The sequence below is a fragment of the Strix aluco genome, chromosome 4 (assembly GCF_031877795.1).
Source record: "Strix aluco isolate bStrAlu1 chromosome 4, bStrAlu1.hap1, whole genome shotgun sequence".
NCBI classification, from domain to species: Eukaryota; Metazoa; Chordata; class Aves; order Strigiformes; family Strigidae; genus Strix; species Strix aluco.
In genome coordinates this window covers 102,644,150-102,669,128 of record NC_133934.1, presented here as the reverse complement: position 1 = coordinate 102,669,128, position 24,979 = coordinate 102,644,150, and the positions used below count along the sequence as shown (strand labels likewise).

The 24,979-nt window shown below is 35.8% G+C and overlaps 1 protein-coding gene across 2 annotated transcripts in view; it reads right to left on the bottom strand.

Annotated features, from left to right (window-relative positions):
• Positions 1 to 24,979, bottom strand: part of NPAS3 (neuronal PAS domain protein 3) — a 622,845-nt gene that overhangs the window by 294,617 nt on the left and 303,249 nt on the right. For both annotated transcript variants that reach the window (XM_074824597.1, XM_074824598.1), the window contains exon 3: positions 12,292 to 12,374. In XM_074824597.1, coding sequence (XP_074680698.1) covers positions 12,292 to 12,374 — 83 coding nt within the window. The remainder of the gene's footprint in view (positions 1 to 12,291; positions 12,375 to 24,979) is intronic.

The following is a 24,979-nucleotide window of genomic DNA, read 5'->3' as shown; positions in this document are numbered from 1 at the left end:
CTTAACACTAAAGAAAAAGCTCTTTAACTGAAATGCTGTGCTCTGCTGTTGCGACTGTTCTTCCTTAGTTGCTTTGAAAAGTATGAGTTTTTTCCCTTTAACTTGAGACTGCAGCAATACCTTAATACTTGGAAGCAAAGCTTGATAATACATCAGGTAAAAAACGGGAAAGGCCACTTTCCATTTACATTCAGAGTCCCCCCAAATCACAGCCTCTCCATGAGGAAGGTCATTCTAAAGCAAGGCTTAAGGGTATACACGCTCCTAAACTCAGCAATAGCAGCTACAGTCAATAATTCATACCCTTATCAGGAATAATCTGTTTGGGAGTTGGGGAAACTTTTGTAGCATGAATGCCAAATACTGCTAATTAGGTGTTGGCAAACACTGAAAATATGGGGGCAGTAAAAAGTCGGTAGCCTAAATATTTAAGGACTAAGACATGAAGCAACCCCCCTTCGTCTCCCACAGCATGTCCCCAACCTAGTGTGGACTGCTGCATCCTAAAATGCAAATGAGGGAGGGCCTAAGTAGACACAAATAAGAATCCCTACAGCACCCTCAATACCAACGCCAGTGACAGAAGCAGCCTTTCTAGAGGAAGCTGTAGTACCTTCTGCTGGTCAGCTACGGGTTTGATCTGTCACAGGTATAGCTTTAGGAGCCTACAACTAGGTGTGCAACTGAAAATATCTATTTTTGTGTGTCAACACATAAAAATGGCTACTTGCAAGAAATTAGATACATAAAACCATGGAAAATTACTTTCATTTTCAGGACAATAAGCTTGGGTTTATAATAAACAAAATGAAGTATTTTTTCCTTATTGATAAACCAATGCAACATTGTATTCTTGTTGAATTGTTCCCTACCTTCTAATACACATTTTTTAAATTATTATTTATGTTTAGAATAATATCTAGTCCTTTTTCTTCAAAGGGAGGATCATATTCTGTCTTTGATTTTGCTTGACTACATAATTTGTAAACGATGAAAAACCCTGCCTTGATCATTCCTGCTTCAGACAGGTAAATTTAAAAATTAAAAATCCCCACAACAACAACAACAAAACCAAACCCCACCCAAAACCAAAACCAGACACAGCAAGCTTAGATTAAAGTCCCAAACTTTTCATTCTCCAAGTTAACAGAGGGCTTTTTATTTCCAGAATTGTCTGCTGACAGCATACTTTATCTAAATAAACCTGGAAATTGTAAACCACAACAGAAACACATTTTTCTGTAAAATGTTGGTTGCTTTGAATACTGAAACACTGTGTACAGTCTTTCAATTTATGTCTCAGCTATAAGTGACCTTCTTTGAGACCATACAGAGGAAATCTCAGAGTCTCTACAAGTCTGTTACATATTAGGCCTCCACTAAAACTCTGGCTCTGTTTCATTCATTTTTAATAAAACTAACACTTTTTTTCATACTCTGGACTATGCAGCATTTGCTGATAGCCTGAAGAAAGCTGACCAGTCCCATACTGTTAGCGCCTCGATTCTTCCCACTTCCTAAACTACATACAGTAAGAGGAGAGTAAAGAAAAAAAAGAAGACTTTCACCTAATGTTACTTTTGAAAGCAAACAACAAAGTGGTTTTATCAATGGACTAGGAGACAGCTGCTATGGCAAAGAAGGTGTCTTCCATAATGGGGACTCTTCTCTGCTGTAGACCTCTCTTGAAATGTGAGGAGGACTTCTGAATGCTACACGCAGACACACACCAAATACAGACTTTTTTTTTTCTCCTTAAAGTGTGCATTAAAGGCAGATAATCGACCACCTCTGTGCTAGAAAAACCATGAATGAAGTCATAAAGATTAACATCTTTATGTTGAGCAGAATATACAATTGAAGGGAAGAACAGAATAACAAATACTAAGCGCAAAGCAAGCCAACGATACACACTTTAAATCACCAGCTACAATACGTAGGAAAGCATTTACAATTCATGAAATCAAACCTGAATTCAATCAGACACTATCAAAGAGGTATAGTCTTACAGTAATGTAAAATAGTACACCTAAATAGTATTCTCCTTAAAATGGAAAAAATGTGAAAGAAGAAAACAATTCATTAGCTAAGTGTTGTGCATAACTAATGAACAGAACTCAGCATCAATGTGCACCTTATGTGACATTATTAAATGTCCCCCAAAGAAAATGTGATACAATATAATTACACACAATTACCTCACTTCTGGAAATGTTATAATTTGTTTTCATAGTCCCTTTTTATTTTCTGTACAGGTAAAAATTCTAATACAGTAACATTTTAGCAGCAACTCATGGAAAAAAACCACTTTTAATCAACTTTTGAGATAATATATTTCAGAACAGAGAGTATGCTCTACAAGCCTGACTCATTTATTTCAACAATATTTGCATTCCCTTAAATGTTGTGTGCTTTGAAGTCTGTGTAAAGGTGCTTGCACTTACCATGTAAAATCTAGGGGATACAGAACTGCATCTGGGGCTCCAGCTTCTATAGCAGTGGGAGGTTAAACACACTGCTTCTATGTCAATATTTAATTTTTATATTCATTTAGACATCACAATTGCAAAAAAAAAAAAAAAAAACCTATGAAAAAGTGACTAGCAGATAGCTGATATGATGAAATAACTCATAGTTGAAAGCAGCCTTAAACAATAGCATTCACATGAATCTCAACTGTCTGTGCTCCATTTAAGGTTTCTCTGTATGCAGGATCCAACTACCCCTTGCCAGCTCCCGTGGAAAAAGAGAGCACATAGTACTGCCCTTCACTTCTATTGCAGAGGAGTACAGAAGATGTTTAAAGCCCATTTCTAGTGCTTTTTGTTTTCACAAGACCTAAAATGAGGAATATATTAATCTTTGAAACTGTCATCACTGTTTTCAAGAAAGTGAAGAAAAACATCACTGTTAACTTGCACAGCATGCCCATGAAATATACTTTTCCCCATTTTTATTTATTTATATAAAATCAACATCCTTTTCCTTTCCCGATGAATGCTGTGATTGAAAAAAAAAAAGAAACAAGGCATTCTGAAACCAGGACACTTATTGTCATCACCTGTATCTTTACAAACACCATAGAAGGTATAATTCTTTCTGGTGAACTCACACATTAGTTTATGCTGTCTATACTTTTCAAGCCACCTTACTTCAGAGCAAAATAGGGCTAAACCCCAAATCATAGCTGAATGTATATTCCATTAAATAGAGCTTTGTTGATGTATCTGAAGAAAAATTCCTCCTTTAGTATCTATAGGCTGCAGCAAGTCCTCCATTTGTTTTAATGACCTCTTCCCTCTGTCTGATTCAATACAGCCCACTGGTTATGGAAATGACAACACTCAGCAGGTGACAACAAAACGGTCAACAAACAGTGCTGAGATATGTCATTTTCTTCAAATACTTTCTCAGGAATTAAATGACACACTATGGTACGCTGTGTCCTGCTCAGATCAAATATTTCTTTATTAAATGAAACTGCACGCTTTTATATATACTTGCAGGTTTAAGTGTACTGCTGCAAGCTCTGACTGCAAAACAATTTGCTATTTCCCACCACACCCCCAGACTCCTTTTAGCATATAACCCCTTGGGCAGCAACTGCTAGGATGCTGTACTTTTGCCATAACTCCAGATTGAAAGCCCTGCCCTTATGGAGTCAATCTGACGCGCTTGTTGTGACTGGGACAAATTGGAGCATGCAAATTATCACCTTTCAAGTCTTCTGAACCTAGGAAATCCTCTTTGCTACGTGTTCCAACTAATGGACCCGAGATGTCCCTCATAACAGTGCTGTCTGTGCAACCCCTTTAAACTTTTCAGATTCCAACCTAGCCTTTGTTCCTAGCCCTTCTCAGAAACGTGAAATGTATCAGGCTAACCTCCATTATAATTTAAACTGGTGTAAAACCAGAGCCATGTCATAGCATTCAGTGGCATTTACACATTTAAAGTGCAAATGAGCACCCAACAGTGAATAGAGGCCCACAACATAAAATTTCTATTAGAGCATCTTTTCTACCTCCTTTCAGCTTCAAATACATATCACTACTCTGAATCACTTACACTAGTATAACATGCACGATTAGATTTCTAAAGTTCTAAATAAATTAACATCAGGTATAAGAGTTTACCCTTTTATTACAAGATGATGATCTTCGGAGAAGACTATCAATCTACAAAGTACTTGAGGGAAGACTGCTGATCAAACCTGCACAGATTTCTATGTAGATTATATATTTCGCTGCAGAAAGATGAAATAGCATCTATCCTTAAATCATGAAGAGGAAACTGCTACTGGAGATGCCTTATCCCTGGAAAGGCACACTGAAAAACAAGATACTAGTCTTTTCTTACCAGAGTCCTATGGCTCTTTTCACAATATATCAGCATTTACACTGATTTCCTGCCTTTAAATTGTGCTTTGGTGAGGTGTTTGAGCAGTTAATAACTGGACATTTTGTGTCACCCCAAATTACTCTTTCCAAGTAGACTGCGTGTCTATCTTTTACATAACACTTAGTATCTTGACATCCTCCTGCCTTGGTCAATAGTTTTTTAAGATTTTGTTCCTAATTTAATGTATTTAGAATAATCCAGATTATTTTCTTCGGTCCTGTCCACTTAGAAATTGTATATTTTTAGAAGACTGTACTCCCCTCTGTGTATATGCTACCATCTCTTACTTCATAAATCCATCTTTTTTCTTCAGTTTATATTAAGGCATTACAGCATCCAATTTATTGCTGTTATCTCACTGTTTCTGAATGACTAATTTGAACTTTGTACAATTGTCAGCTTTTCTAGATAAAACATGGTTGCATACAAGAATGCTTTTGATTTTGGATAGAGATGTAGATAAAGTGTCTATTTTTCTCCCTTATTTGTTCAATTTCTGGACTGCAGTTTGTTGAGTTGCCCCCTTTGGTTTTGTACCTGAACGCCCTGTATGCCACTTAATCTCAGGAAGAAAACTGGTAAAAATAGGCAGTACATGACAATTATGAGATTCAGATGCAAAATTTAAGTTTACAAAGTAGACTAAACGTGTGCCTTATAGAAATCATTCCCTCACAGAGGTTTATATGGTCTCCAAGCCTTCAGTTCTGACTTGCTATTCCTCATTTTGTCGTGGTGCATTATGCACAGCTCCTCACTGCCAAGAGAAAGTTTAGGATCACTTTGCTGGGTGGTTTGATCTGTAACAGCTATTTCCTCTTAGTTAATCCCTTAACTTCCACTTTATTTTTGGCTACTGCTGCATAATTTAGCCTCTACTTCATCCCAAAAACCTTTACTTTCAGACAGCACAGCTCTATGCTCTTCAACATATCCTAAGTTTTGTTGGCGTTTTCACATTTTCCTCTTTTTGCCTGCCTTTGACACATGCTAACAGAGGTCAGTTGGTAGACTACCCCTTTAATCCAACGCAGACTGCAAGAAGCTGAACGGTCTCGTTTGTGCTCACAAAGTGTACCACTGACATCATCATTAGCAACTGCCCTTCACAAATCTCCAAGTCAGTAGAAGTCTTTTCTGCTAACACCTTTTACAGCCTGGAAAAATCCTCCATCAGCACTACCATCTGCTGCTTCCTCACCTTTAGTCTCGTGTCACTGTTTCTGTGTTGACTAGTGTTATACAGCGATAACCTCATTATGTAATACTCAGAGCGACTGAAAATAGCAAATGAGAAGATAAATCTTCTCCCTAATATTTTATAACACTCCAACACTTTCTATTTTCCCACTTTTTTCATCTTCTTGTCAGATGGGGCTCCCTGTAATAATTCAAATATTGGAAGAAATTAGATTTCCACTCAGCTATAGCCTAGCCAGCCACAGAACTACCTCTGAACTTAATGTCAACTTGTACTTGTTTTTCTACTTCTTATATCTAATTAAAACACTCCAAAGTTTTACAATACTCAAACATTTGTGGGGGAAGACAAATTTTAGAATGATGTATTTTTTTGTTCAATTATGATTATCCATACTGTTTGGCTGATGTTAATTCCTAACAGTGTGCTTACAAGGCAAAGTAGTGTACTTGTTTTCACTACAGAGGAAACTCCTGTTTTTCCATGACACTGTTAATTGTACCTTCATCCACAATCATTCATTACTGCAAAAATGTATGTAACTTGCTCTGTTCACTAATCTCCACTTTGCCTTAACAAAAAAGATTCACAGGTTTTGCACAATCTAAACTGGTTGCATACTGAACATGCATATCTGTAATGTATGGAAAACTTTACCATCATGCTCTCCAGCAAGAGGTTTTTAGAAAAAATAAATAGTGTTGGTGTCTTGTTATATTCTAATCTAGTTATAGGTAAATAGTAACATCTGTCAAACGTGACTAAATATTGTAGTGAAATTGTATAGTGAATTCTTTCGACTTTTTGTCTATTCCAAACTTGATAGAATACCATTGTCCTATAGAGAATGTCAATAGTGCTGCAAAAATAATAACAGAAATGGAGGAGAAGATCCATCTGGACAAGAGAGAAAAAACTCTGATATGAAAGTTTCCCTCACATTAGGTATTTGTTTCTACGCTTTCTATGTTTGAAAACATTCATGTATAAACTGGATGGTAAAACTGCATTAACTTCAGGAGAATCTGGAAACAATTTCCCAGTAACAACTTCCATTTTTTCTGGTTGAATATGGGAAAAAGCCTTTTGTTTTGTTTTGTAGCTGTTAAGATATTAACAGTATTTGTTAGCATTCAGTTGATCATTCATGTGACTGAGTACTTCTGAGAGTATCTATCACATGTATGATTCAATCTGTTATTTGCAGCTATTACACAACTCAGTGTGATCGGATCAGCCTCTAGAACATAACTACAAAACCAACTTGCTTTTAGTTTAGGAGTGCAGGTGGATGGGGTAAGTAGCTACCCGTGAACAGAAGACTAACCGTTAGAGTGGTCACCTGGAGTGAACAGACTGATATTAATTTTCCTTTTTCCTGAGAAAATTTAAGCTTATCTGACACGCTCCAGAAAATAACCCAGTGACCCAGATATAGTCTAAGATACTCTACATGGTAGTGGCATCACCTGGAATGATTCACTAGAAACCAGAGATGTTGCATTCATCCCACACATTTACCTCAGAGTTAATAAGGGACCCACTCTGAAGAACAGTAGTATACTATGTTGACATATTTGTATAGTTTCATGTTATTCTTATTATTTCAGTGCTGGATGCATTAATAAAAGAAAAGTAATAATAATAAAAAAAGAATATAAAACTATTAGAATGAGGGATATCTTCCAATTGTTCACAATGCTAACAATTCATCAGGCTTCTTATGTCCATAGACTGTGGGTGGTTTGTTTGTTTGTTGACTTTAAGTACAGAAAAGCTGAAACATCATCAATCAGCTTAATAACCTGTAGCTTCTCTATAGGATGGAGGTAAAGACACAATTAAATCTCCATGAAGTTCCATCCACAAGCTGATGTTTCCAGTGGAGTGAAAAGGATGTGACGTATGTTTACAGAACATGAAATTGCCTTTCATTCATGGAAAGCCTGGGACCACTGCATGGAGTAAAGCCAACTTGCAGCATTTGAGCCATATATAGCTTCCAAGTAGCGCAAATTCTGCTTCCATTCTAGGACTACATTACATGATCATGTCTGGGCTGATACGGAGGCTGTGAGGAAGTCATTAGGGATTTACAGCCCTTGTGCATACTACAGATGACTTTGCTGGGTCATCTTGGACAACACTACACATCCACGACAGGTATCCTCTCTGAACTGCGAACCACTCCATCCAAGCTAAGGGGTTTGTATAGTGTGGCTCTTGACTCGATGGTGAAGAATACAGCCTACAGGGTCAGAATGTTTACGCTGAGACTGTCTTTGATCTTAATAGGAACCTGATTTCTTTTTCCCCTCGAATCTGATATTGCAATTACAAAGACCTTCATTAATCACTAAACACTTTCTTATTGGAGAAAAAGGTACAATATGAAGTAAAAGGGAAATGTGAAATGTGAGTCTCAAAATCTCCAAGATAACATTCAACAAGGCTTAGGAAAAGCTTCTAGGAAGGTAGATGGGCCCCTTTATGGAACAGATGGAGAATTCAGTGATTGTCATCCACTTGTAAATCACGGGTGCACAACAGATCTTGCTACGGGACTGAACTGTTCATGAGATTGGTAGTTGGGTGTTTGAGCTTTTTTTCCCTGTCTAGTTCAGTAGTTCAATTCTATCAGAAGTATGTAATGGGCAAATAGCTGGCCAACAACTATAGGGACATCTTTCATCCATTTTGATTTTGGGTTTGGTTGGGGGTTTTTTTGAAACTCATGCTAGAAATCTCCATCACAATGGTTATTCATGACAGTACTCATCACTGACCAGTCTATCAAAAAAAAAAAAAAAAGACAGTTGCACTGACACTTCAGTATCTCTGCGATTTAAGGATTTCTTCACGCAAAACTACGTAGAGGTAGGACAGTATAGACAATTTAAGACAACTAGTACCTAAGTTACTGTGTATGGTAATGTAATGCTATATGAAAGTGTTACAATTTCTTAACAGTTGAATAGGCACTGCCGAAGCAAAGAATGCAATTATGAAAGTTATCACTCTTGTATGCAGGAATACAAAACGTGTACGACTTGCTACAGTTCAGATACACAGTTCTATTAATATTACTAATAGCATTTTTCTATCCTATCCTGACTTTAAAACTATTCCATTGTGTTTAATTCCAAATATTGTTTAAGAAGGCATTGGTATTTTTAAAGGAATAAATATATATTTTTTAAATTTAAATTTTATTTGAAAATACTGTACATTTTACTTTTAATTGGTTTACAGTTCAAATTGTAAGGTGTGTTCTTTTTTGTTCAAGAATTTTAAAAGCAACTGATTTAAATATGCAAAATTATCTTGAGTTGTTCACACGTGAACTTAAAAGCCATGCAACACAGGAAAATTAAGTAATTATGCCTCCAAGTTATTTACTGCAATTAAGCTCATTTATCATATGCAAATTAGTGCAAACTGGTCTCATTAGTTACTAAATTACTCAATATGAGCTGAACAATGTAGCACTCCAGTTTGTAATGAAAAATCCCTGTAGAGGCAAGCAGTATCAATTAAGCTAATTTGCATATGCAAATATATTCACTAACTTTCCCTTTTCTCTATATTTAGTTCTACATTTCCTGATCATTCTTGATTATATGAAGAATATGGGGTTACTGACCCTTTTCCACACCTTCTCAGTAGCAATGAAGTTACTGAAAAAATCCAGGGCCCCTAAAAACCTGTTAATAATCTTGTTAATTTTTACAACCAGTTTCAGCCAAATTTTTGAATAGCTGGCACCAGAAGTAATCTTTTTTACTGTATTTATCTAATAAACAAATATAAAATATATGTACAGAAATGTAAAACTGAGGATGTCTTTACTGAAGTCTATTCTCATTATAACACCACTTTGCAGAAGAATGTAGAATATAAGAAAGCACACAATTTGGCTCAATAGGAACCTGATTTTTTTTTCAGATCACAAATCTTTAAAAAAATTAATTAACATATTGCCATTTTCTATTTTTCTTCTCTATTACAAGCTTTTCTACTGTTCATCATTCAGGTGATTTTACTTGGAAAACATTTGAAAGACTTTTTGCCCCGACATGAAGATGTTGATACAATAGCCGTTGAGCCTTCATGTTTTTGGTGTCTTTTCTTCCACAAGCACACAGTGGATAGCGTCTTTGGCTTCAAACCTACCGTGGCAATCTCTTCAGCATAATATACAGCAATTGGCTGTGGCTTGGAAATTTTTTGACATGACTAACTGACACTACTTGCTTGGAGAATCAAGATGTGCCTACATTTCTGTTTTTACAATATCACTATAAATAAACTATATCCACTTATTTTAAACATACTGTATTATGCTTCTCATGTGTCTGTCAATAAATTTTGAAGTATCAAAATATTAGAAGGATTAGAGAGGCTCCTTAATTTCTGAGCTTACACTTAACCCAGTCTTCAAAATATTAATAGCAAAAGGGATTAAACAAACTAACTATTAACTCAACTTCCTCAGATAGCAGACTCTAAAATCAAACACTGGTATTCCCAAGGTATAATCAAGGTTGTTTACTTCACTTGCAAACAATACGTATCACAATACTGCTTTGAAAATAATGTCTAGGAGCAGCAGACTAAATGAGAAGTTGTTAGAACAACATTTCACCACAGAATCTGTCTGATTGTTGTTTCACAAATCATTTTCTCATCTGGAGGTTATCTTTCTACCTATAAGGCCACAAGGCTGTATTCTGAAGTTTGTTCTGATCTGTTAAAAGTGGCACATTTGAAGCATGGCTTAGACTTTCGTTCCAAGTGTTGATTACTCTGCTAAAATAAGACAAGATTTTAACATATCATGTTAAACTTGCCACCATTATTAATTAATTTTGTCCTTTATCCATCATCAACAGTCTACGCTCTTTTAAATGTCAGAGTAGAACTTTCAATTATCAATTGAGAGATTAATGGGAGTAATTTGGTAAAAGCACCACCCTCTCTGAAAAGGCCACACCTCAACAGATATTCAATAGGACGCTGATAGTAATTTTGACTGAAAATCCTCAGTTACAGATACAAGTGCAATAGAGGTTTTTTACTAGTCCTTTGATAAAGTTATATCCTGAAAACACCTTAATTTATCGCATATAAGTACAAAAAATAAAAAACAAAAGGGCAATGTAGCTTAACTAAGTAATCACTGATTGTTTTAATATCCAATACTGAAAAACTCAAACATCAAGTAGTTTTCAAAGTGGCCATCCTTGGTTTTTACATTTTCATTCATAAAGGGTCATACCTAATACTTAAGGAGCATATATCAGCCTCAGTGAGTTTTTATCTAGGTATTTGTTATAATTCATATTGTAAAAAACATACCTTTAGGATATATAGTACATGTTTACACACTCAAAACAACACACTGACAAATTACATAAACTGAAATATCACAAAACTGCTATTTCTTATTTTTTTCTACATTTATGAGACAGCATAATAGCATTCCTGTCTAATATGCAAACACAGGGCTGTGGGTACTGGTGCAGATATCTTTATACCCTAACTATAACACAAGTATTTGCTCACATAATCAAAAACTTGACCTAAACCTCTGCCAAGGGTGTACAACTAAGTAAATAATTTGTGATTTTTGTGCCAAAGATAAATTCATTCTACTACTTAATTTCATGTTTTCATAGTTTTCCTAAAATTATCTTTGTTGCTATTCTGCATTTAGTTACTTCATAAAGATGTGAAAAATCTGACATTATCCATAGTGCTTTTGAATGCCACAGCTGAGGTAGTACAGAGAGATAGCTCTCAATCATTTCAAATTAAGTGGAATATTTCTCATGATAATATCCTAATTTACCTCTTTCATACCTCTCAAAAGATAATACACCAAGCACTATATTTGCATTGAGAAACTGTGTACATTGTTAAATAAGAGTAGTTATTCAGTGCCACACTCTGAAAAGACTACATGGGTTTTATTTCCATAGTGCTGGGTTTTTGCCGTGCTGACAAAACACATCACATTTTGTTCTTAACTGCTTCTGCTCCATGTTTGATTACCGCAGCCTAAGAAAGGTTGCAGTAACCCTAACAAAACAAAGCATGCATAAGAATGTTTCCATCAGGTCACTGTTTTTTCAGTTTAATCTTCCTGGAATATAATGACTTGTACAGTGTGACTAACTTCTTTGACAAATATCAGATTAGTTTTTATCCCATAGCAAAGGAGACCTAAGAGGCATGCTGCTGTTCATTTTTTTCTCTTTGCAGATTGTCGCAAATTTGTGATATATAATTGTGACAACTGAGATATCAGGGAGGAAAGCAGTGCACATAAACCAAAGGGGGGGGGGGGGGGAAGCCTGAATCTATATGCGACACATAAGGCAAATCAAATCAACAACACAAAATACTGTTTTGTGCACGCATACATACAAATACATAAAGGCATTCTGTGAGCAAACACCTAATGCACAGTTCTAAACAACAAAATATTGTGATTCATCTAAATAATACTTGCCCTCCCTCTCATTAACATTCTCCCCATGGGCTTTCTAAAAAGAAGGAAATATGAGCTTTTTTTAAAAAAAAAAATCTCATTAATATAAGAGCTGACAACAATACTATTCAAATTATTGGCAGAAATATGACTAGCTAGTTATTTTGATTTTTCTTGGAAAAGCCATCTTTTTTACCTGTAAAATATGACTTCCCAAATGTGATTCAAATACTTCAATGGCAAGGGCACTGGGACTTCTCCTGCGCTGGGCACCTATAACTGAATAAAAAACAGTTATGTTGCAAGGTCTACACATTCATTTCTAATGCATCCCTGATCATACCATTTGTCGTTAACTATTTAAATATGTTTCACATTTTATACACCAGTGTTAATTTCAAATTTGCCTTGCATATAGTAAATAAAATTCATACATAATTCTCGGTGACTCAAATTTGAAGGATAATATTTTTTTTAGAAAAGCTATTTAAATGTCCAAGAACTCCGGAAATTATTTGTTTATTCAAATATAGCTTAGGTCCCTGTATAAGGTTTTTTGGTACATGGTGGTGACAGCTTACAGAATTTAGTGAAAAATACTATTGAAAAAGAGGCTACACATAACGTAAATGTTTTGAAATGTGGGGATGAGAACTCAATATTACTCAGGAATTAGGAAGATATGAGAGATTTATCTGAACATGTTATTTTTCTTATTTGAAACTTAAAAGAAGTAAACACAACATTAAAAAGCAACATCTGTAAACACATCCGAGACATCAAAGTTATTGCTATGCATAGGGAACTATTGTAGAATCCCAGATATCCATGTCAGTTGCTGGAATAGGTACTTGAAACTTCAGCTTCTACATTTAAATTATATAGTTTAAAAGCACAAAGTGCATAACAGTTATGTTTCAAAGGCAGTAGTAACTACAAAAAAGGCTTACAAATCATAAACCTAATATTTCATCAAACTCTATGCCAGGAGCACAAAGCCAGCAATTGAGTCTGCATATAGCCAAATCTACTGCAAGCTGAGGTTTCTTCTTAGGTCTAGGCTGTCTTTGCCACATGACCAGAGAAAGCTAGAGCACAGAAAAGAGGACACAGGGCTGCAAGAACCTTCCCTTCCTTTCTCATCTTGGTGCCAAAGCCAGGCATATCCATAGCAGAGAGGAGAGGTGAAGTTCATTCTGCACCCTTTTAAAGTGTGTACAAAACCGTTTACATCCAAAGACCCTGATAGTCCAATGTCTCTGGAACCATCACAGCACTAGTGCATCTTTACATATTGCTCTTTTTACAATGCATGATAAAAAAACCAAAATAACAAGGATCCACTAAAACAAGCAGAATGGATGACTGCCATTACTGAACAGGCTAATTTAACACCAATGAAAACAAAACACAGGCAACAATTTCTTAGTCTTCTATGATACTGGCTGCCAAACATGATACCAGTAAGCAAAGATAAATGCCAAGTAACGATAGTCACATTGACCTAAAAACATAATATCGTTCCTTATTGATGCTTCATGTAATTTCCTTGCAGGAAATTCTAAGCTATTTACACTAGGCAAACAGGTGGCTTCACTGCTAATAGATTCAGGCAATAGCTCATAATTACAAATGGTGACTGCTGTAGAGCCAGTATTTTCTAAGTCCTCCTCTTTTCTCTGAAGGTATTCAAGGACATAGATGATAACAACTTAAAAAGAAAAGTCTTCTTCTAGACTTCTGCTTTACACTGCAACTGAAGTTGGTAACAGATCAATTGCTGTACTTTTTTTTTTTTTTTTTTTTTTTTAACATTAGTTAGTACAGTAACTGACCAGACATATGAACATATTATTCTTTTACAAGTTTTAGGTACTTAGTCTTGTATTTTTCTATATTAGCCTTCTGATTCTAAATAATTTTGCTTCTCTCTGCATTGCCTCATCTTTTCTATAGCTGCAGTGATGCCTACTATAAACAGCAATGCTTATTTCATGAAAAAAAAAGCGCACATTAAATTTTCTAGCAACTCAGACTCCTTTAACTTCCCTTTTTGCAGACAGACTTAAAAATGATCCTCCTTTTATCCTTACTTTGCCTCCAGATATGTTATCAAACATTTGCTTAAACTTGAGTTGTACCTACATTTCTGAGAGAAACTTTAGGTTTAGTTGTGGGCCTAAACAAAATATACAGCACTGTAAAAATTATCAGTATTCCCATTATGATTGCTATCACTTAGCACCGTGCTTTGTATGGTCATTTCATTTATAATCTACCAGAAACAAAAAGGAAATTCTCAGTTTTGGCCTGCTAGGCAATGCTTCATAGTAGTCTCCATAAGAGGACTGCAAAAAGCAAAAAACCCTGAAAAAACCAAAAAACCTCCCCAAAATCCTTTAGGTCCTTTCATTCTTCCACCTAGACTGTGTTATATTTTCGACTCATTGTCTGAACACATCACCATTTCAAATTTGCCTTCCAATCAATTTTCTGTTTCCTGCCCCGTATCCTTCCTTTACAATCCCCTAGCATTTTAAAGTTTATCCATTACATATTGAATATAGTTTCCAGTTCTATGATAATTGTTCCTTGCAGGTTTTTTAGCATGTGAGTATCATGACTTGAATGAAGAGCATGAAGACAGTGCAACACTTTAAAACCATATCTAACTTTAAATTATATTTACAGGTAAGCCATCGGTTCTGCATACTTGGGACACTCTCAGTTCTGTAGCTCAAATGAAAATACTTCAAAGGTCAGTGAGTTAACTAGAAAACAGGAGAGGGCCAAATCTTAGCTTTAAAATTTGTCAATTAAATCCTCTATCGAGGCCTGCATCTTAGTGGCCGGTATACACTGGTAGACAAATATCTTGTAGTACTTTCCTGCCATTCAGTTCATTGACATTTTTATAGCAGAACTCTTTGATTTATGTGTCTTGCACTCGCTCAGGTGATGTGGGGTTGTAATGACAGTTCCTAATTTTACAACCAGCATAAATATGTTAAACAGAAAACCATTTTGCTTCTGGTAGCCATACTGTGACTCTTTTCCGGTAGCTGAAGAGATGTTAAATTTTTTTATTTCATTCATTTCCCTAACTATCATTCTTCATATTTTGAGGAATAAAACAAGAACACTGAATCTAGATTAAGGGACTCAAACGTTTTATTTGATCTTCTGACTCCATTTCTTCATTATTTTACTTACTCGAGCTTTCAATATTTCTTGATACCTATCTGCATCAGAAGAAATACACCATTTGGGGTATACAAATGCATATCACATCGATACCTTTCAAAAACATGGCAATCTCACAGTCCAATCACAGCACAAAGCCTCTTATTTGTACTGAATGGATTTTTGGCATGACAATAGATGAAAGGAAGTCATAGACTGAAACGGTTGGATTAAAAAGCAGGCCCCGATGTTATTTTATTCTAAAATTTCAAAACAGAAACTATAAATACTGAACTGGCCTCCATCACACAAGCCACAGCCAGTCATCTCTAAATCTCTCACCCTGTAGATGGAACCATCAGCAGCCACAGCTCAGCTGCTCACAGAAATCTTGGAAAGCAAGGGATTTATATCACAACATCTATAAATCAAAGTGGCTCAACAACCTTCACAGACCTAAAGATCTGGATGCACATATTTTTTAAAAAATGTGGATTCCTTTTTAAATGCAGAGTCTTTACAGAAACAAAGTACTGCATGCATGAAATACATGTCTTCTTTTGAGTAACAGGAAGTAGGGGAAATTAGCATGCGGAGAAGGCTGAAACATGTGTACCAAACTGCAACAGGAGTCACAAAGGAAACAAGTTCCAAACTCAGGTTAAATTCTTCCTCCCAGTTTCTCCTGTGTATGAACAAATGTCTTCTAAATAGGCTTTTTCACATGTGGTCATATTTTGTACTCTCTACATTTAATTGACAAAGTTTAAGGTTTGAATGCACAGTTGTTGTGGTTAATCAAAATGTTGACTGAACCAGTATTTGTATTAAATATTGACTGTTAATAGTGACAAGAAGATAGAAAGATTGTTTTCACAAACACACTTTGTAGTGCTGGAGCAGAGGAATCTGTCTACTAAAATCTTTTAACTTTCCATGGCATTGGACCATGACTTTTACTATCCAGACTGACATGTCTATTCCTGGCATAGGATTATTCCATAACAAGCTATTAACAAGGAAAAAATTCTAACTGCTCACTAATTCCTCTTTAAATTTCCTCCCTCAATGACTAATCTGTCTATGCATGAGGTGAAGGAAGAACCACATCCCTTTCAGTGTATCTTGGGGGCAGTCTAAGCATGCTTAATGCAATCTCAAGAGCATTCGTAATTGTGCTAGGAAGAGTGGAAAACTATGGAAAAGAAAAATGTAGACTGCCTAACAAAGATTTCCATGCATCCTAAAGAGAGAGGATTTCCTCTTAAACTTATTTCTAAGGTACTGGAGCATAGAATGGCCAAAGACTGATGTTAACTGTGACTTTCTACTAGTGAAGACAGAGTTCTAATTAAGCAGAAGCAGTATTCCTTGATCACTAGGAGTGAAAGCAAGTATCACCAGCACAATAATCAGTTTCTCCTGCAATACCTTTGTGAGACTTTACATGCCACCTTTCAACATAAACTGGGTTTTGTGGAAAGTTTGGTAAAATTCAGACCAACAGTTTTTAAATTCTGTTGTTCTGACAATAGTTTAAAACTAGTTTTAAAAACTATACTGAAGTTTTTAATTAATTCCCCTGAACTATTGTTTACTTATAAAAGTTTTTTCTCAGCCTCAAAATCCTTATTTTTCCGTTTCACTGTTGACTTTTCTGAGTAGCAGCTTTCTGAATGCTTGGAAGCAGTGGTGGACATAGGAGCATCCCGCTACATTTTTTTAGGTAATCTGCTGCCTGAAAAATTATAAAAAAACCCAGAGCTCACGTTTCACTTTTTGGTCTTGAAAAGCTCTAATCATGACTGCCAATGAAGTCAGACTTTAATTAGCAAAGCCTGAGCAGATCTACATAAATATGAAAGTTTATAAACACCCCACCAAAAAGAGCATTATCCATTTTATGTAACCGTATCAGGCTAATTGCATAGAAGCTTCACATAGGGTTGGCTAATATTTCTCCCTGTAGGTATCAACAAAATACATGATCATTTCAGATGAGAAAGCATAAGAACTGTGGCTATCTTTTAAGTATTCTTTTCCAGAGTTCAACACTTTTTGTTTCCAAGTAGAAAAAAGGTCTATAGAAATTACAATACAATTTCTAATGCATGTGCCTTGGTGTAAAGTAGATTCTACATGAAAATTTACCTTTTGTTATTTCTAGGAACCCCAAATGCTCATGAAAGTACAATGCAGGTGAATGTGATAATCACAGTGGTTTTACAGGAAGAGGTGAGATGTCATCTTAAAACCTTGGGGCTTTCCTATGAGATGTAACAAGTAATTTGGAAATGCCTAAAAGCTGTCTTTTAGAAAAGGCAGGGCACTGACCAAGGGGCTAAACTGAACAACAGAAGATGCAATGTCAGGGAAGGACAAAGTGTAACCAACATTAGGATCAGAAACAAAGGCCAGTGTTTATGTACGCTAACATCCACCAAAGCTTTTGTGTTTAATGAATTCTTTTCCTTCATACTTTATACCTTGCAATAGATATGCTCTTTTCCATTGATTGTTCTTTGCTATCCCATTTATGACTGATTCTAAGTTTTGAAAGAAATCTCCAGCAAAAGTGAACTCCTCTGCCTAACACGTATGTTGAGGACATAAGGCAGAGATGATATGTATTCATATCCTGATCTGAAGTGAGATGAATGATAGGCAACCAGCATGATGTAAGCAGAGCTGTTGCCCTCTGATTTGGAAAGGGTATCCAAAAAAATTAAATGATGTCACCAGTCTATCTCACCGTAAGCCATCATATGATCCAAAATTTAGGTCTCTTATCCACCTTCACAGATGGGAAGAAGAAATAAATCTCAGATGGAGTCGCAACATATGTGGAAAAGTATTTTATCTTGGTTTAGTAAAGCTATGGGAATCATTAATGCTGTGCCATTACCAACTAAGTATCACAGCAATAAAGTATCAGAAAAAAATTTGTCACAAAGGACTACGTGTAAGATGCATAATGCAATATATGATAATCAACTTACAAACCTAACAATGGCATTTCAAATCTATTTTTTGTGGACACAAATGCCTATTATTTTAGATGTCCATCTTCCAGTCACTGGTACAGAGCATATATTCATTAATGGGGAATCCATGGTTGAGAAAGTAAACCAAAACTTTCCACAGAATAATTAAGTAGTTATCAGGAATGTACTGGTTAATTAAAGAACATGTTATGTAACACAATTACAGGTGTGTTTTAATATTTCCACTAGTTCATCTATGATGCTTCATCAGAAGCCCCAGGAATTAAAAGAATTTTCAGTAAAATTTGCTTTTCAAATTCAAGTTGCTTAATACTTTTAAACTTTTCTGAATAGCTTTTTAGTTTCAATAACTTAAATTAAAATGTTGTTAAAAAAGCAGAAAGTACTCTATCACTTGTTAATTGGACTGGAATCAATGGATTTGAAGACACATAATGTATTCTCCCCTTAAAAAAGATTCAAAGTGAATGGAAAAAAGAAACAAGATAAGTGGTTATCTTAGTGTAAGTTTTCATCTATTTTATGAGCCTGTTCCTCTTCCTTTCCCAGTTATTTTCATCTGGTTTATAGGCCTGCTCCTTCCCACAGGATTTGTTCTTTGGGGGGTGGGGGTAGGGTGGGTGGGAGGAGGAGACAAGATTTCTTAGGTCCTAAATGTCTCTTTATTCTTTTCTAACTTGTTAAAATTAAAAACCCCAAGAATGAAAGTTAAACACACCTTAAAAATAAAGATATTCAAGATTTTTATGTTCTCTACTTGATAACCCAGCTAGCACTACTTCTTAATTAGCACTTACTTGTACATTTTAAGAGTTTATTTCAGGGATTTTACTTTTCACTGTGAAGGATGAAGTCTTTGCTGTGGAAGAATTTTCAGTCATCTAAGCAAAGAGAGTTCTCCATCTGTGGCTGGGGGAGGGAGCACTGGCCTTTCTCCCACACTGTAGTAGTTACTATAGGAACTATTGTGCCTCCTTCAAAAGGGCTACAGACAGGGTGATTAAAATTCTTCATGGGAGAACCCCCACTCTTCTCCTTGACAATGAAATTCTTCAGGGAGAGGGCTAAGCCTCCAGTTCAAGAATGGCAGCACCTGAGGGAGTGATGTGGCAGAGAGAATCACCACTGCTTTAAATTGAAGCACAGGGGAAAAAAAATACAAGGGCTTGCACTCCTGCATTAATTTTCTTCCCCTCCCACAAAATACAAGAACACGGGCCCAAACTCCTGAGAAAGAAGAGAAGGAATAACTTCATGCAGTCTCCACCATGTAGAGGACAATGCAGAAAGTAAAGAACACATAATTTCCATCAAAATCCATAGCAGGACAAGCAAAAGAACTACACCACCCATAAAACAATTAAGGCTAAATATTAACATTCACTCATGCTATTAGCTTCTTTGTAAGGCAGCAAAATGCACTTTGACATGGAGGGGAGGGAGCACTGTTTCTGATACAACTGAATTAGAGCTACCTCCCAGAATCAAACTCACTTTATACTGGTTGTTTTACAAATATTTACAACGTTGCCTTCTGCTCCCAAAAACCTAGAAGGAAGAATTTATACAGAATGTAGGAATAACAACTGTGAGCCTAATAAAGACTGTTCACTTATGTTGCACTCTCACAAATAGGTACAATAAGAAGCAGATAACTCTACCTATTCTTCAACCATATGTCAATATTACTAGATGGCAGCAGTCTTAAAGAAGAGAGAAAAATGGCTTTACATTTCAGTCCAGAGAGGATGAGTCACAAATAAGGGGCAACATGAAAAGAAGCACAAAAATATTTTGAAAACTGGTGAAAAATTAGATAGGATAGCTGGGAAAGTGCTGGTGGAGACAGCTGGAAGTAAAAGATGCTTTAGATGTTACTGTAAATTTAATGAAATTGGGTTCAATAATTAAAGTGAGATAGGAGCTTCCCAGGAAATCCAATTGCTGGAAAGAGATGGGGAAAAATGTTTACAGAAGTATGGAAGAGAAAGAGGCAAAATAGACACAGATGTGTGAGGCACGGGAGAGGGACACACAAAGGTGGGGTGAATTGAGGGCTTAAAAACCTAGGAATTTAGCAGTGCTTTAGCTAAATATCCACTCTGCAAGATTTGGCTCTACCAGCAGAAAAATGCATAAACATTACAATAGCATGAAGAAATTCCTTGAAATTCAGTTTCCCCCACAAATGAGTGATGAGTATGGATTACTTATTCAGATATAACAGTAAGATACTTATTGGAGTAATAGTTCTATTGTCTTATTTTAAAATGAGTATTAAAATTCCTCTGGGAAGGAAACTGCTGTCACCCCTTTCCAGCTTCAGTGCTACAGAAATGGTTAGTGTCACTGATTCTGTTCTCAGGAGGAGGACAGGGTATTAACATCAAGTCAGAACAGTGTTATATAGTGTCAGACTATACTTGCTGGTAAAACTAAGAGGCCTACATCTGTTGTCTTGCTTTTTTTTCCAGTCTGATCCCAAAGGTTCATGTTATGACATTTGTAACATCTGCTACAAATGCGGAGGTAAGTCAGGCACAACCTTATTACTTCCAATCTAACGCTCCATCCATCCACAGGGCTTTCATATGCCACTAGTATGTCAAGGGGACCAAAAGCTGTTCGATCTACATGAAGCAAGGTATAATAAATTTCTGAAAGTCAAGAGGAGAAATCTTGCTTTGTTATGTCTCCTTTTTTTTTTTCCCCTTAAATCTTGGTAATGTTATTTCAGAATCTTCTGTGAACAAAACAGGCAAGTTGCTCCTCCTTAGAGCCAATACAATTGCCTTTTTATGCCTTAGACAGTGGTGTGTTGCAAATGTGCAAGCTGTGATTCACATCCTCCCTGTTTTTACTAACACTGAAACATATCCAGCTTCCCCTAACTAGACCCTCCTATATAGAGGTCTGCTTTCTTGCATAGCCCTCTTTACCTTCCTTACTTCTCCCTCTATTTTGGTGGGCTCGCTGCATCATTTTATGGACAAACAACTTTTTTCAGTGCTCAGTGGAAAAATGCAACTCCTGACAGACAAAAGTTACTTATTTCTTCCGTGGTCACACAAAAGTAAATGATTAAGGAAAACAAATAAGATGCTTTACAACTAGTATATTTCTGTTAGCTTCTCATTATGATTGGTGGAATAAAAGATGTGAACTTTTATTGATATATCCACAGTACTTGAAGATTTAAATACATAATTGTTAATGGCTTAAGATACTGTATGTTACGAGGGCTATGCTATCACTGCCAAGTGCAATGCTAAGGCTAGGCATTTCACAACTGCCAGCACAGGAAGCCAACTGTTCGCTATGCGGCTACAACTACCCACTGAATTTTCTTAATACATACATATAAAACCTCTTCTGACAGCAAGTGGCATGCAGTTTTAGAAACTAAGAGCTTTAGATGTTACTGAACTAGGTAATATGTTCAATGCTCAGTATCAGATACCAAACAAAGACAAATTTCACATTTTATATAGTCATTTAAATTCATAACAAGGGCTACAGAACACTGCATGGTAGCGAAGGAAAAAGAAAACCCTGCACCCGGTGATGTAAGCAGTTGTAGGTTTTGGTCACCTGCGTGTCTAGCATACTCACTTTTTTCTGTCGTACTAGCACAGGCTAACTGAAAGGAAGCCCCCCAGCTAAGAAGAACACTGGAAATGAACAGACCCCCTTATGTTAAGTGAAAAATTTAAAAATACATCAAAACAGTGCTATTGGCAAATTTAGGAGTCACATTCACCGCGGGAATACAAAATCCAGCTATGATGTAACCAGACAATTATTGACTAATGCATAATTATCCTACCAAAGTAGGCAACATACTGAAACGAATCCAAGTGCACAACTATTTAGAATTGTTTCTGGTTCTAAAGTGAATTTAGGGCTTTACTGCTTTTACAGACTTGGTTTTATGACTGGTGCATGTAGGTGACAGATTTGTTTGTATCCTACATGCCTTTTTTCCTTTTTGTGATGCAGTAAGAAAAAAGATATAATGAAGATTCATAAATGAAGTGAGACTGGGTACAAGTCTGCAATCAATCCACATTTTCAGGGAAGAAATCTGTATCAGTTGCCAAAACTGAACCGTGTAATTAACTGAGGATTCTGGTAAGAACCAACTGCGCCACTAGTCAATTATTTTTGCTTGTCTTCCAGCTGCTGCTTCTCTCTGTTCATAAGGGAGAGTGTAAGAAAATGCAACTATTGAGAATTTGGTGATTTCAAAAAATAACTGAAGAAATTTAAGGAGATTACCAGGACCAGCTGTAGTAGAACTGTAACAAAAAATCTATTGCAACTGGTTCTTAATTTCTCACTAGGAAGAAAAAAAACCCACAAATTTTCACCAAGAAGTTTTATAAGAGCTAAAATAGTATTTCAGAATTGCTGAGGACTGAAAAATGACCAAGTCCTAGTGAAACAGTCCTCAATGGAAGTGGTCATACACATGAGAATATTGCTTAAGTCCTTACAACTGGGAGATGGAACTGCTTGTTTTGACAAGCACTGCTGCTTATATTTAAAAAAAAAAAAAAAAAAGGGTGTTGATCCAACCCTGTAGTAAAGGGAAAGGCTTTCCAGTGCTTTGGATCAGGTTCTTAATATTAAAATAAAAGAAAAAAGTGTGCTACCATTTGAAAGAGACTGTTTCAGCAGTCTTTAAGGAAACAATCTCTTGGAAATCTCAATGACTAGTAAGAAAAATAGTTAAATCTTTACTGGAAATAGTGATACGGTCTTTAAATCTGCTAAGGTTAAAAGAATTCATACAGTTCATGATGAATGAGCTTGAAAATTAATTAGAAATAAGAAGTTACCATATTTTCTGTTATTATTGTTGGCTCCATCATGACTCATGTTTCCCCTTTTATATGCAGTAGGATCTTTTACATGAGGAAAGTCAAGTTTCCTTTGGAGAGTGCCTAACCAGGGAACTAAAGAAAAGTTTGATCAGAAGACAGCCAGAATAGTTACAGAAGTGAGAGTTTAGTAATGAGAAAACAGGAAGCAAATTCTCTACAGCCAAAGAGAATGTTGTGTGTAGGCACAACATTCACTTCAGCAGAGTTGCATTCATTAGCATCAGGAATTAATTTAGCTCAAGATTCTTTCTTCAGTGAGGGAAAATATTGCTTTTATTTGATTATGTCATAGCTAAGATTCACACTTGCTACCTGAAAAAGTCAAGGCTGTCCCGCTTTAAGACAAGAAGCATGGCATTCACAGTTCATAATATACCCTGAACACTTTAACCATCAAAGTTCAGTGGGTTATTCTAGCCAGATATTTTGGTATTCTTTAGCAAATGAACTTAAAGGCATCAGAATTCATTCCCCACACAGTACTTGAATCAGACATGGACACAGATGGTTACCTCGACTTTAGGGGCAAAGTTCCATTTTGCAAGATAACACTCTAAGGCTTTAAATCAGCTCTTTCTCACTTTCTATGAGCACTGATAAATATATCTGCTTTTTTCTTTCTTTCTTAAGAGCTTTACAATTATACTGATAATGTCTTGCATTTAGATAGTTTCTCAACAAATATATTTTATTATACACCCACCAAACCTAAGGTAATGTATGTATGCATTTGCTATAAAGAGAAACAGTTTGCTTGACATAATAGCTCAGTAGTCTGTGAGCTGAGATTTTACTGAAATAACGTCCTTGAAATTCTGCTCATATTTTGTGGCACTCCAACATTGCCTTTTAATTCTTAAACATATTATTTCTTGTGCTGCCTCAGCCCAGCTGAAGAACTAGATTTTCACAACTATCTAATTTGTAACTGAAGCTCATTAATTTAAACAGAAGACTTTTTTTTTTTTTCAGAGTATAAGATACTTAAACTATAATATAAAGACAGAGTTGAATGGAGACTGCTCAAACTCAACACAGATCACACTTTTTTCTCTCCTGTCACCTACAACCTTTATACATCCTGCAGAAAAACTAATGAGTAACGCCTCACACCTTTTATCTATTTTTCTTATTTCTTTTAGTAACCTCCTGGAAGACACTTTGTATTCTGACATTTTTTGTTATGAATGTGCTAGCTTAAGGGCATTTGGGATTATTTTAAATTGTCTACTGTATATCAAACAACATCTTATTTTGTTAATAATACCTGAAAATCTGAGAAATTTACTTGACAAAAATACATTTCCACTCAACAATGTTGTAGGAGGACAAGCCAGAAATGCAGTAAGTTTTCTGTGAATACTGACAAACAAGTCTTTCAATGCAAAGGCTTTGTCTTACAAATGCAATATTATTGCACAGTATATTCTACTTCTCTCCACAAATAAGATAGAGAATGTACTAGAAAAATTAACTATTGAGCAAAACTGCCCCAACTTTTCTAAAACTATCACTGAAAAAATCTGTTTCAAACTTCTCTGAGAATAATTCTCACATAATAGTAACTCCTTCTACAGGAGAGGAGGCATCTGAAGAGTTAAGAAGCACCTACATGGCTGGGAGAGGAAAAGACAGACATGGCTGTGACAGCTCATGGATGGATGTCTTCTGAAGAGAAAGGCTTATTTTGGTGATGACTTCAGAAAAAAAAAAATTGTGACTCATAGATAAAAGGAAAAGTGGATGGCAGAAATAACAGACTGAAAATCAAAACACTTGTAATAAAGGAAAAAAAAAATTTGAAGAACAT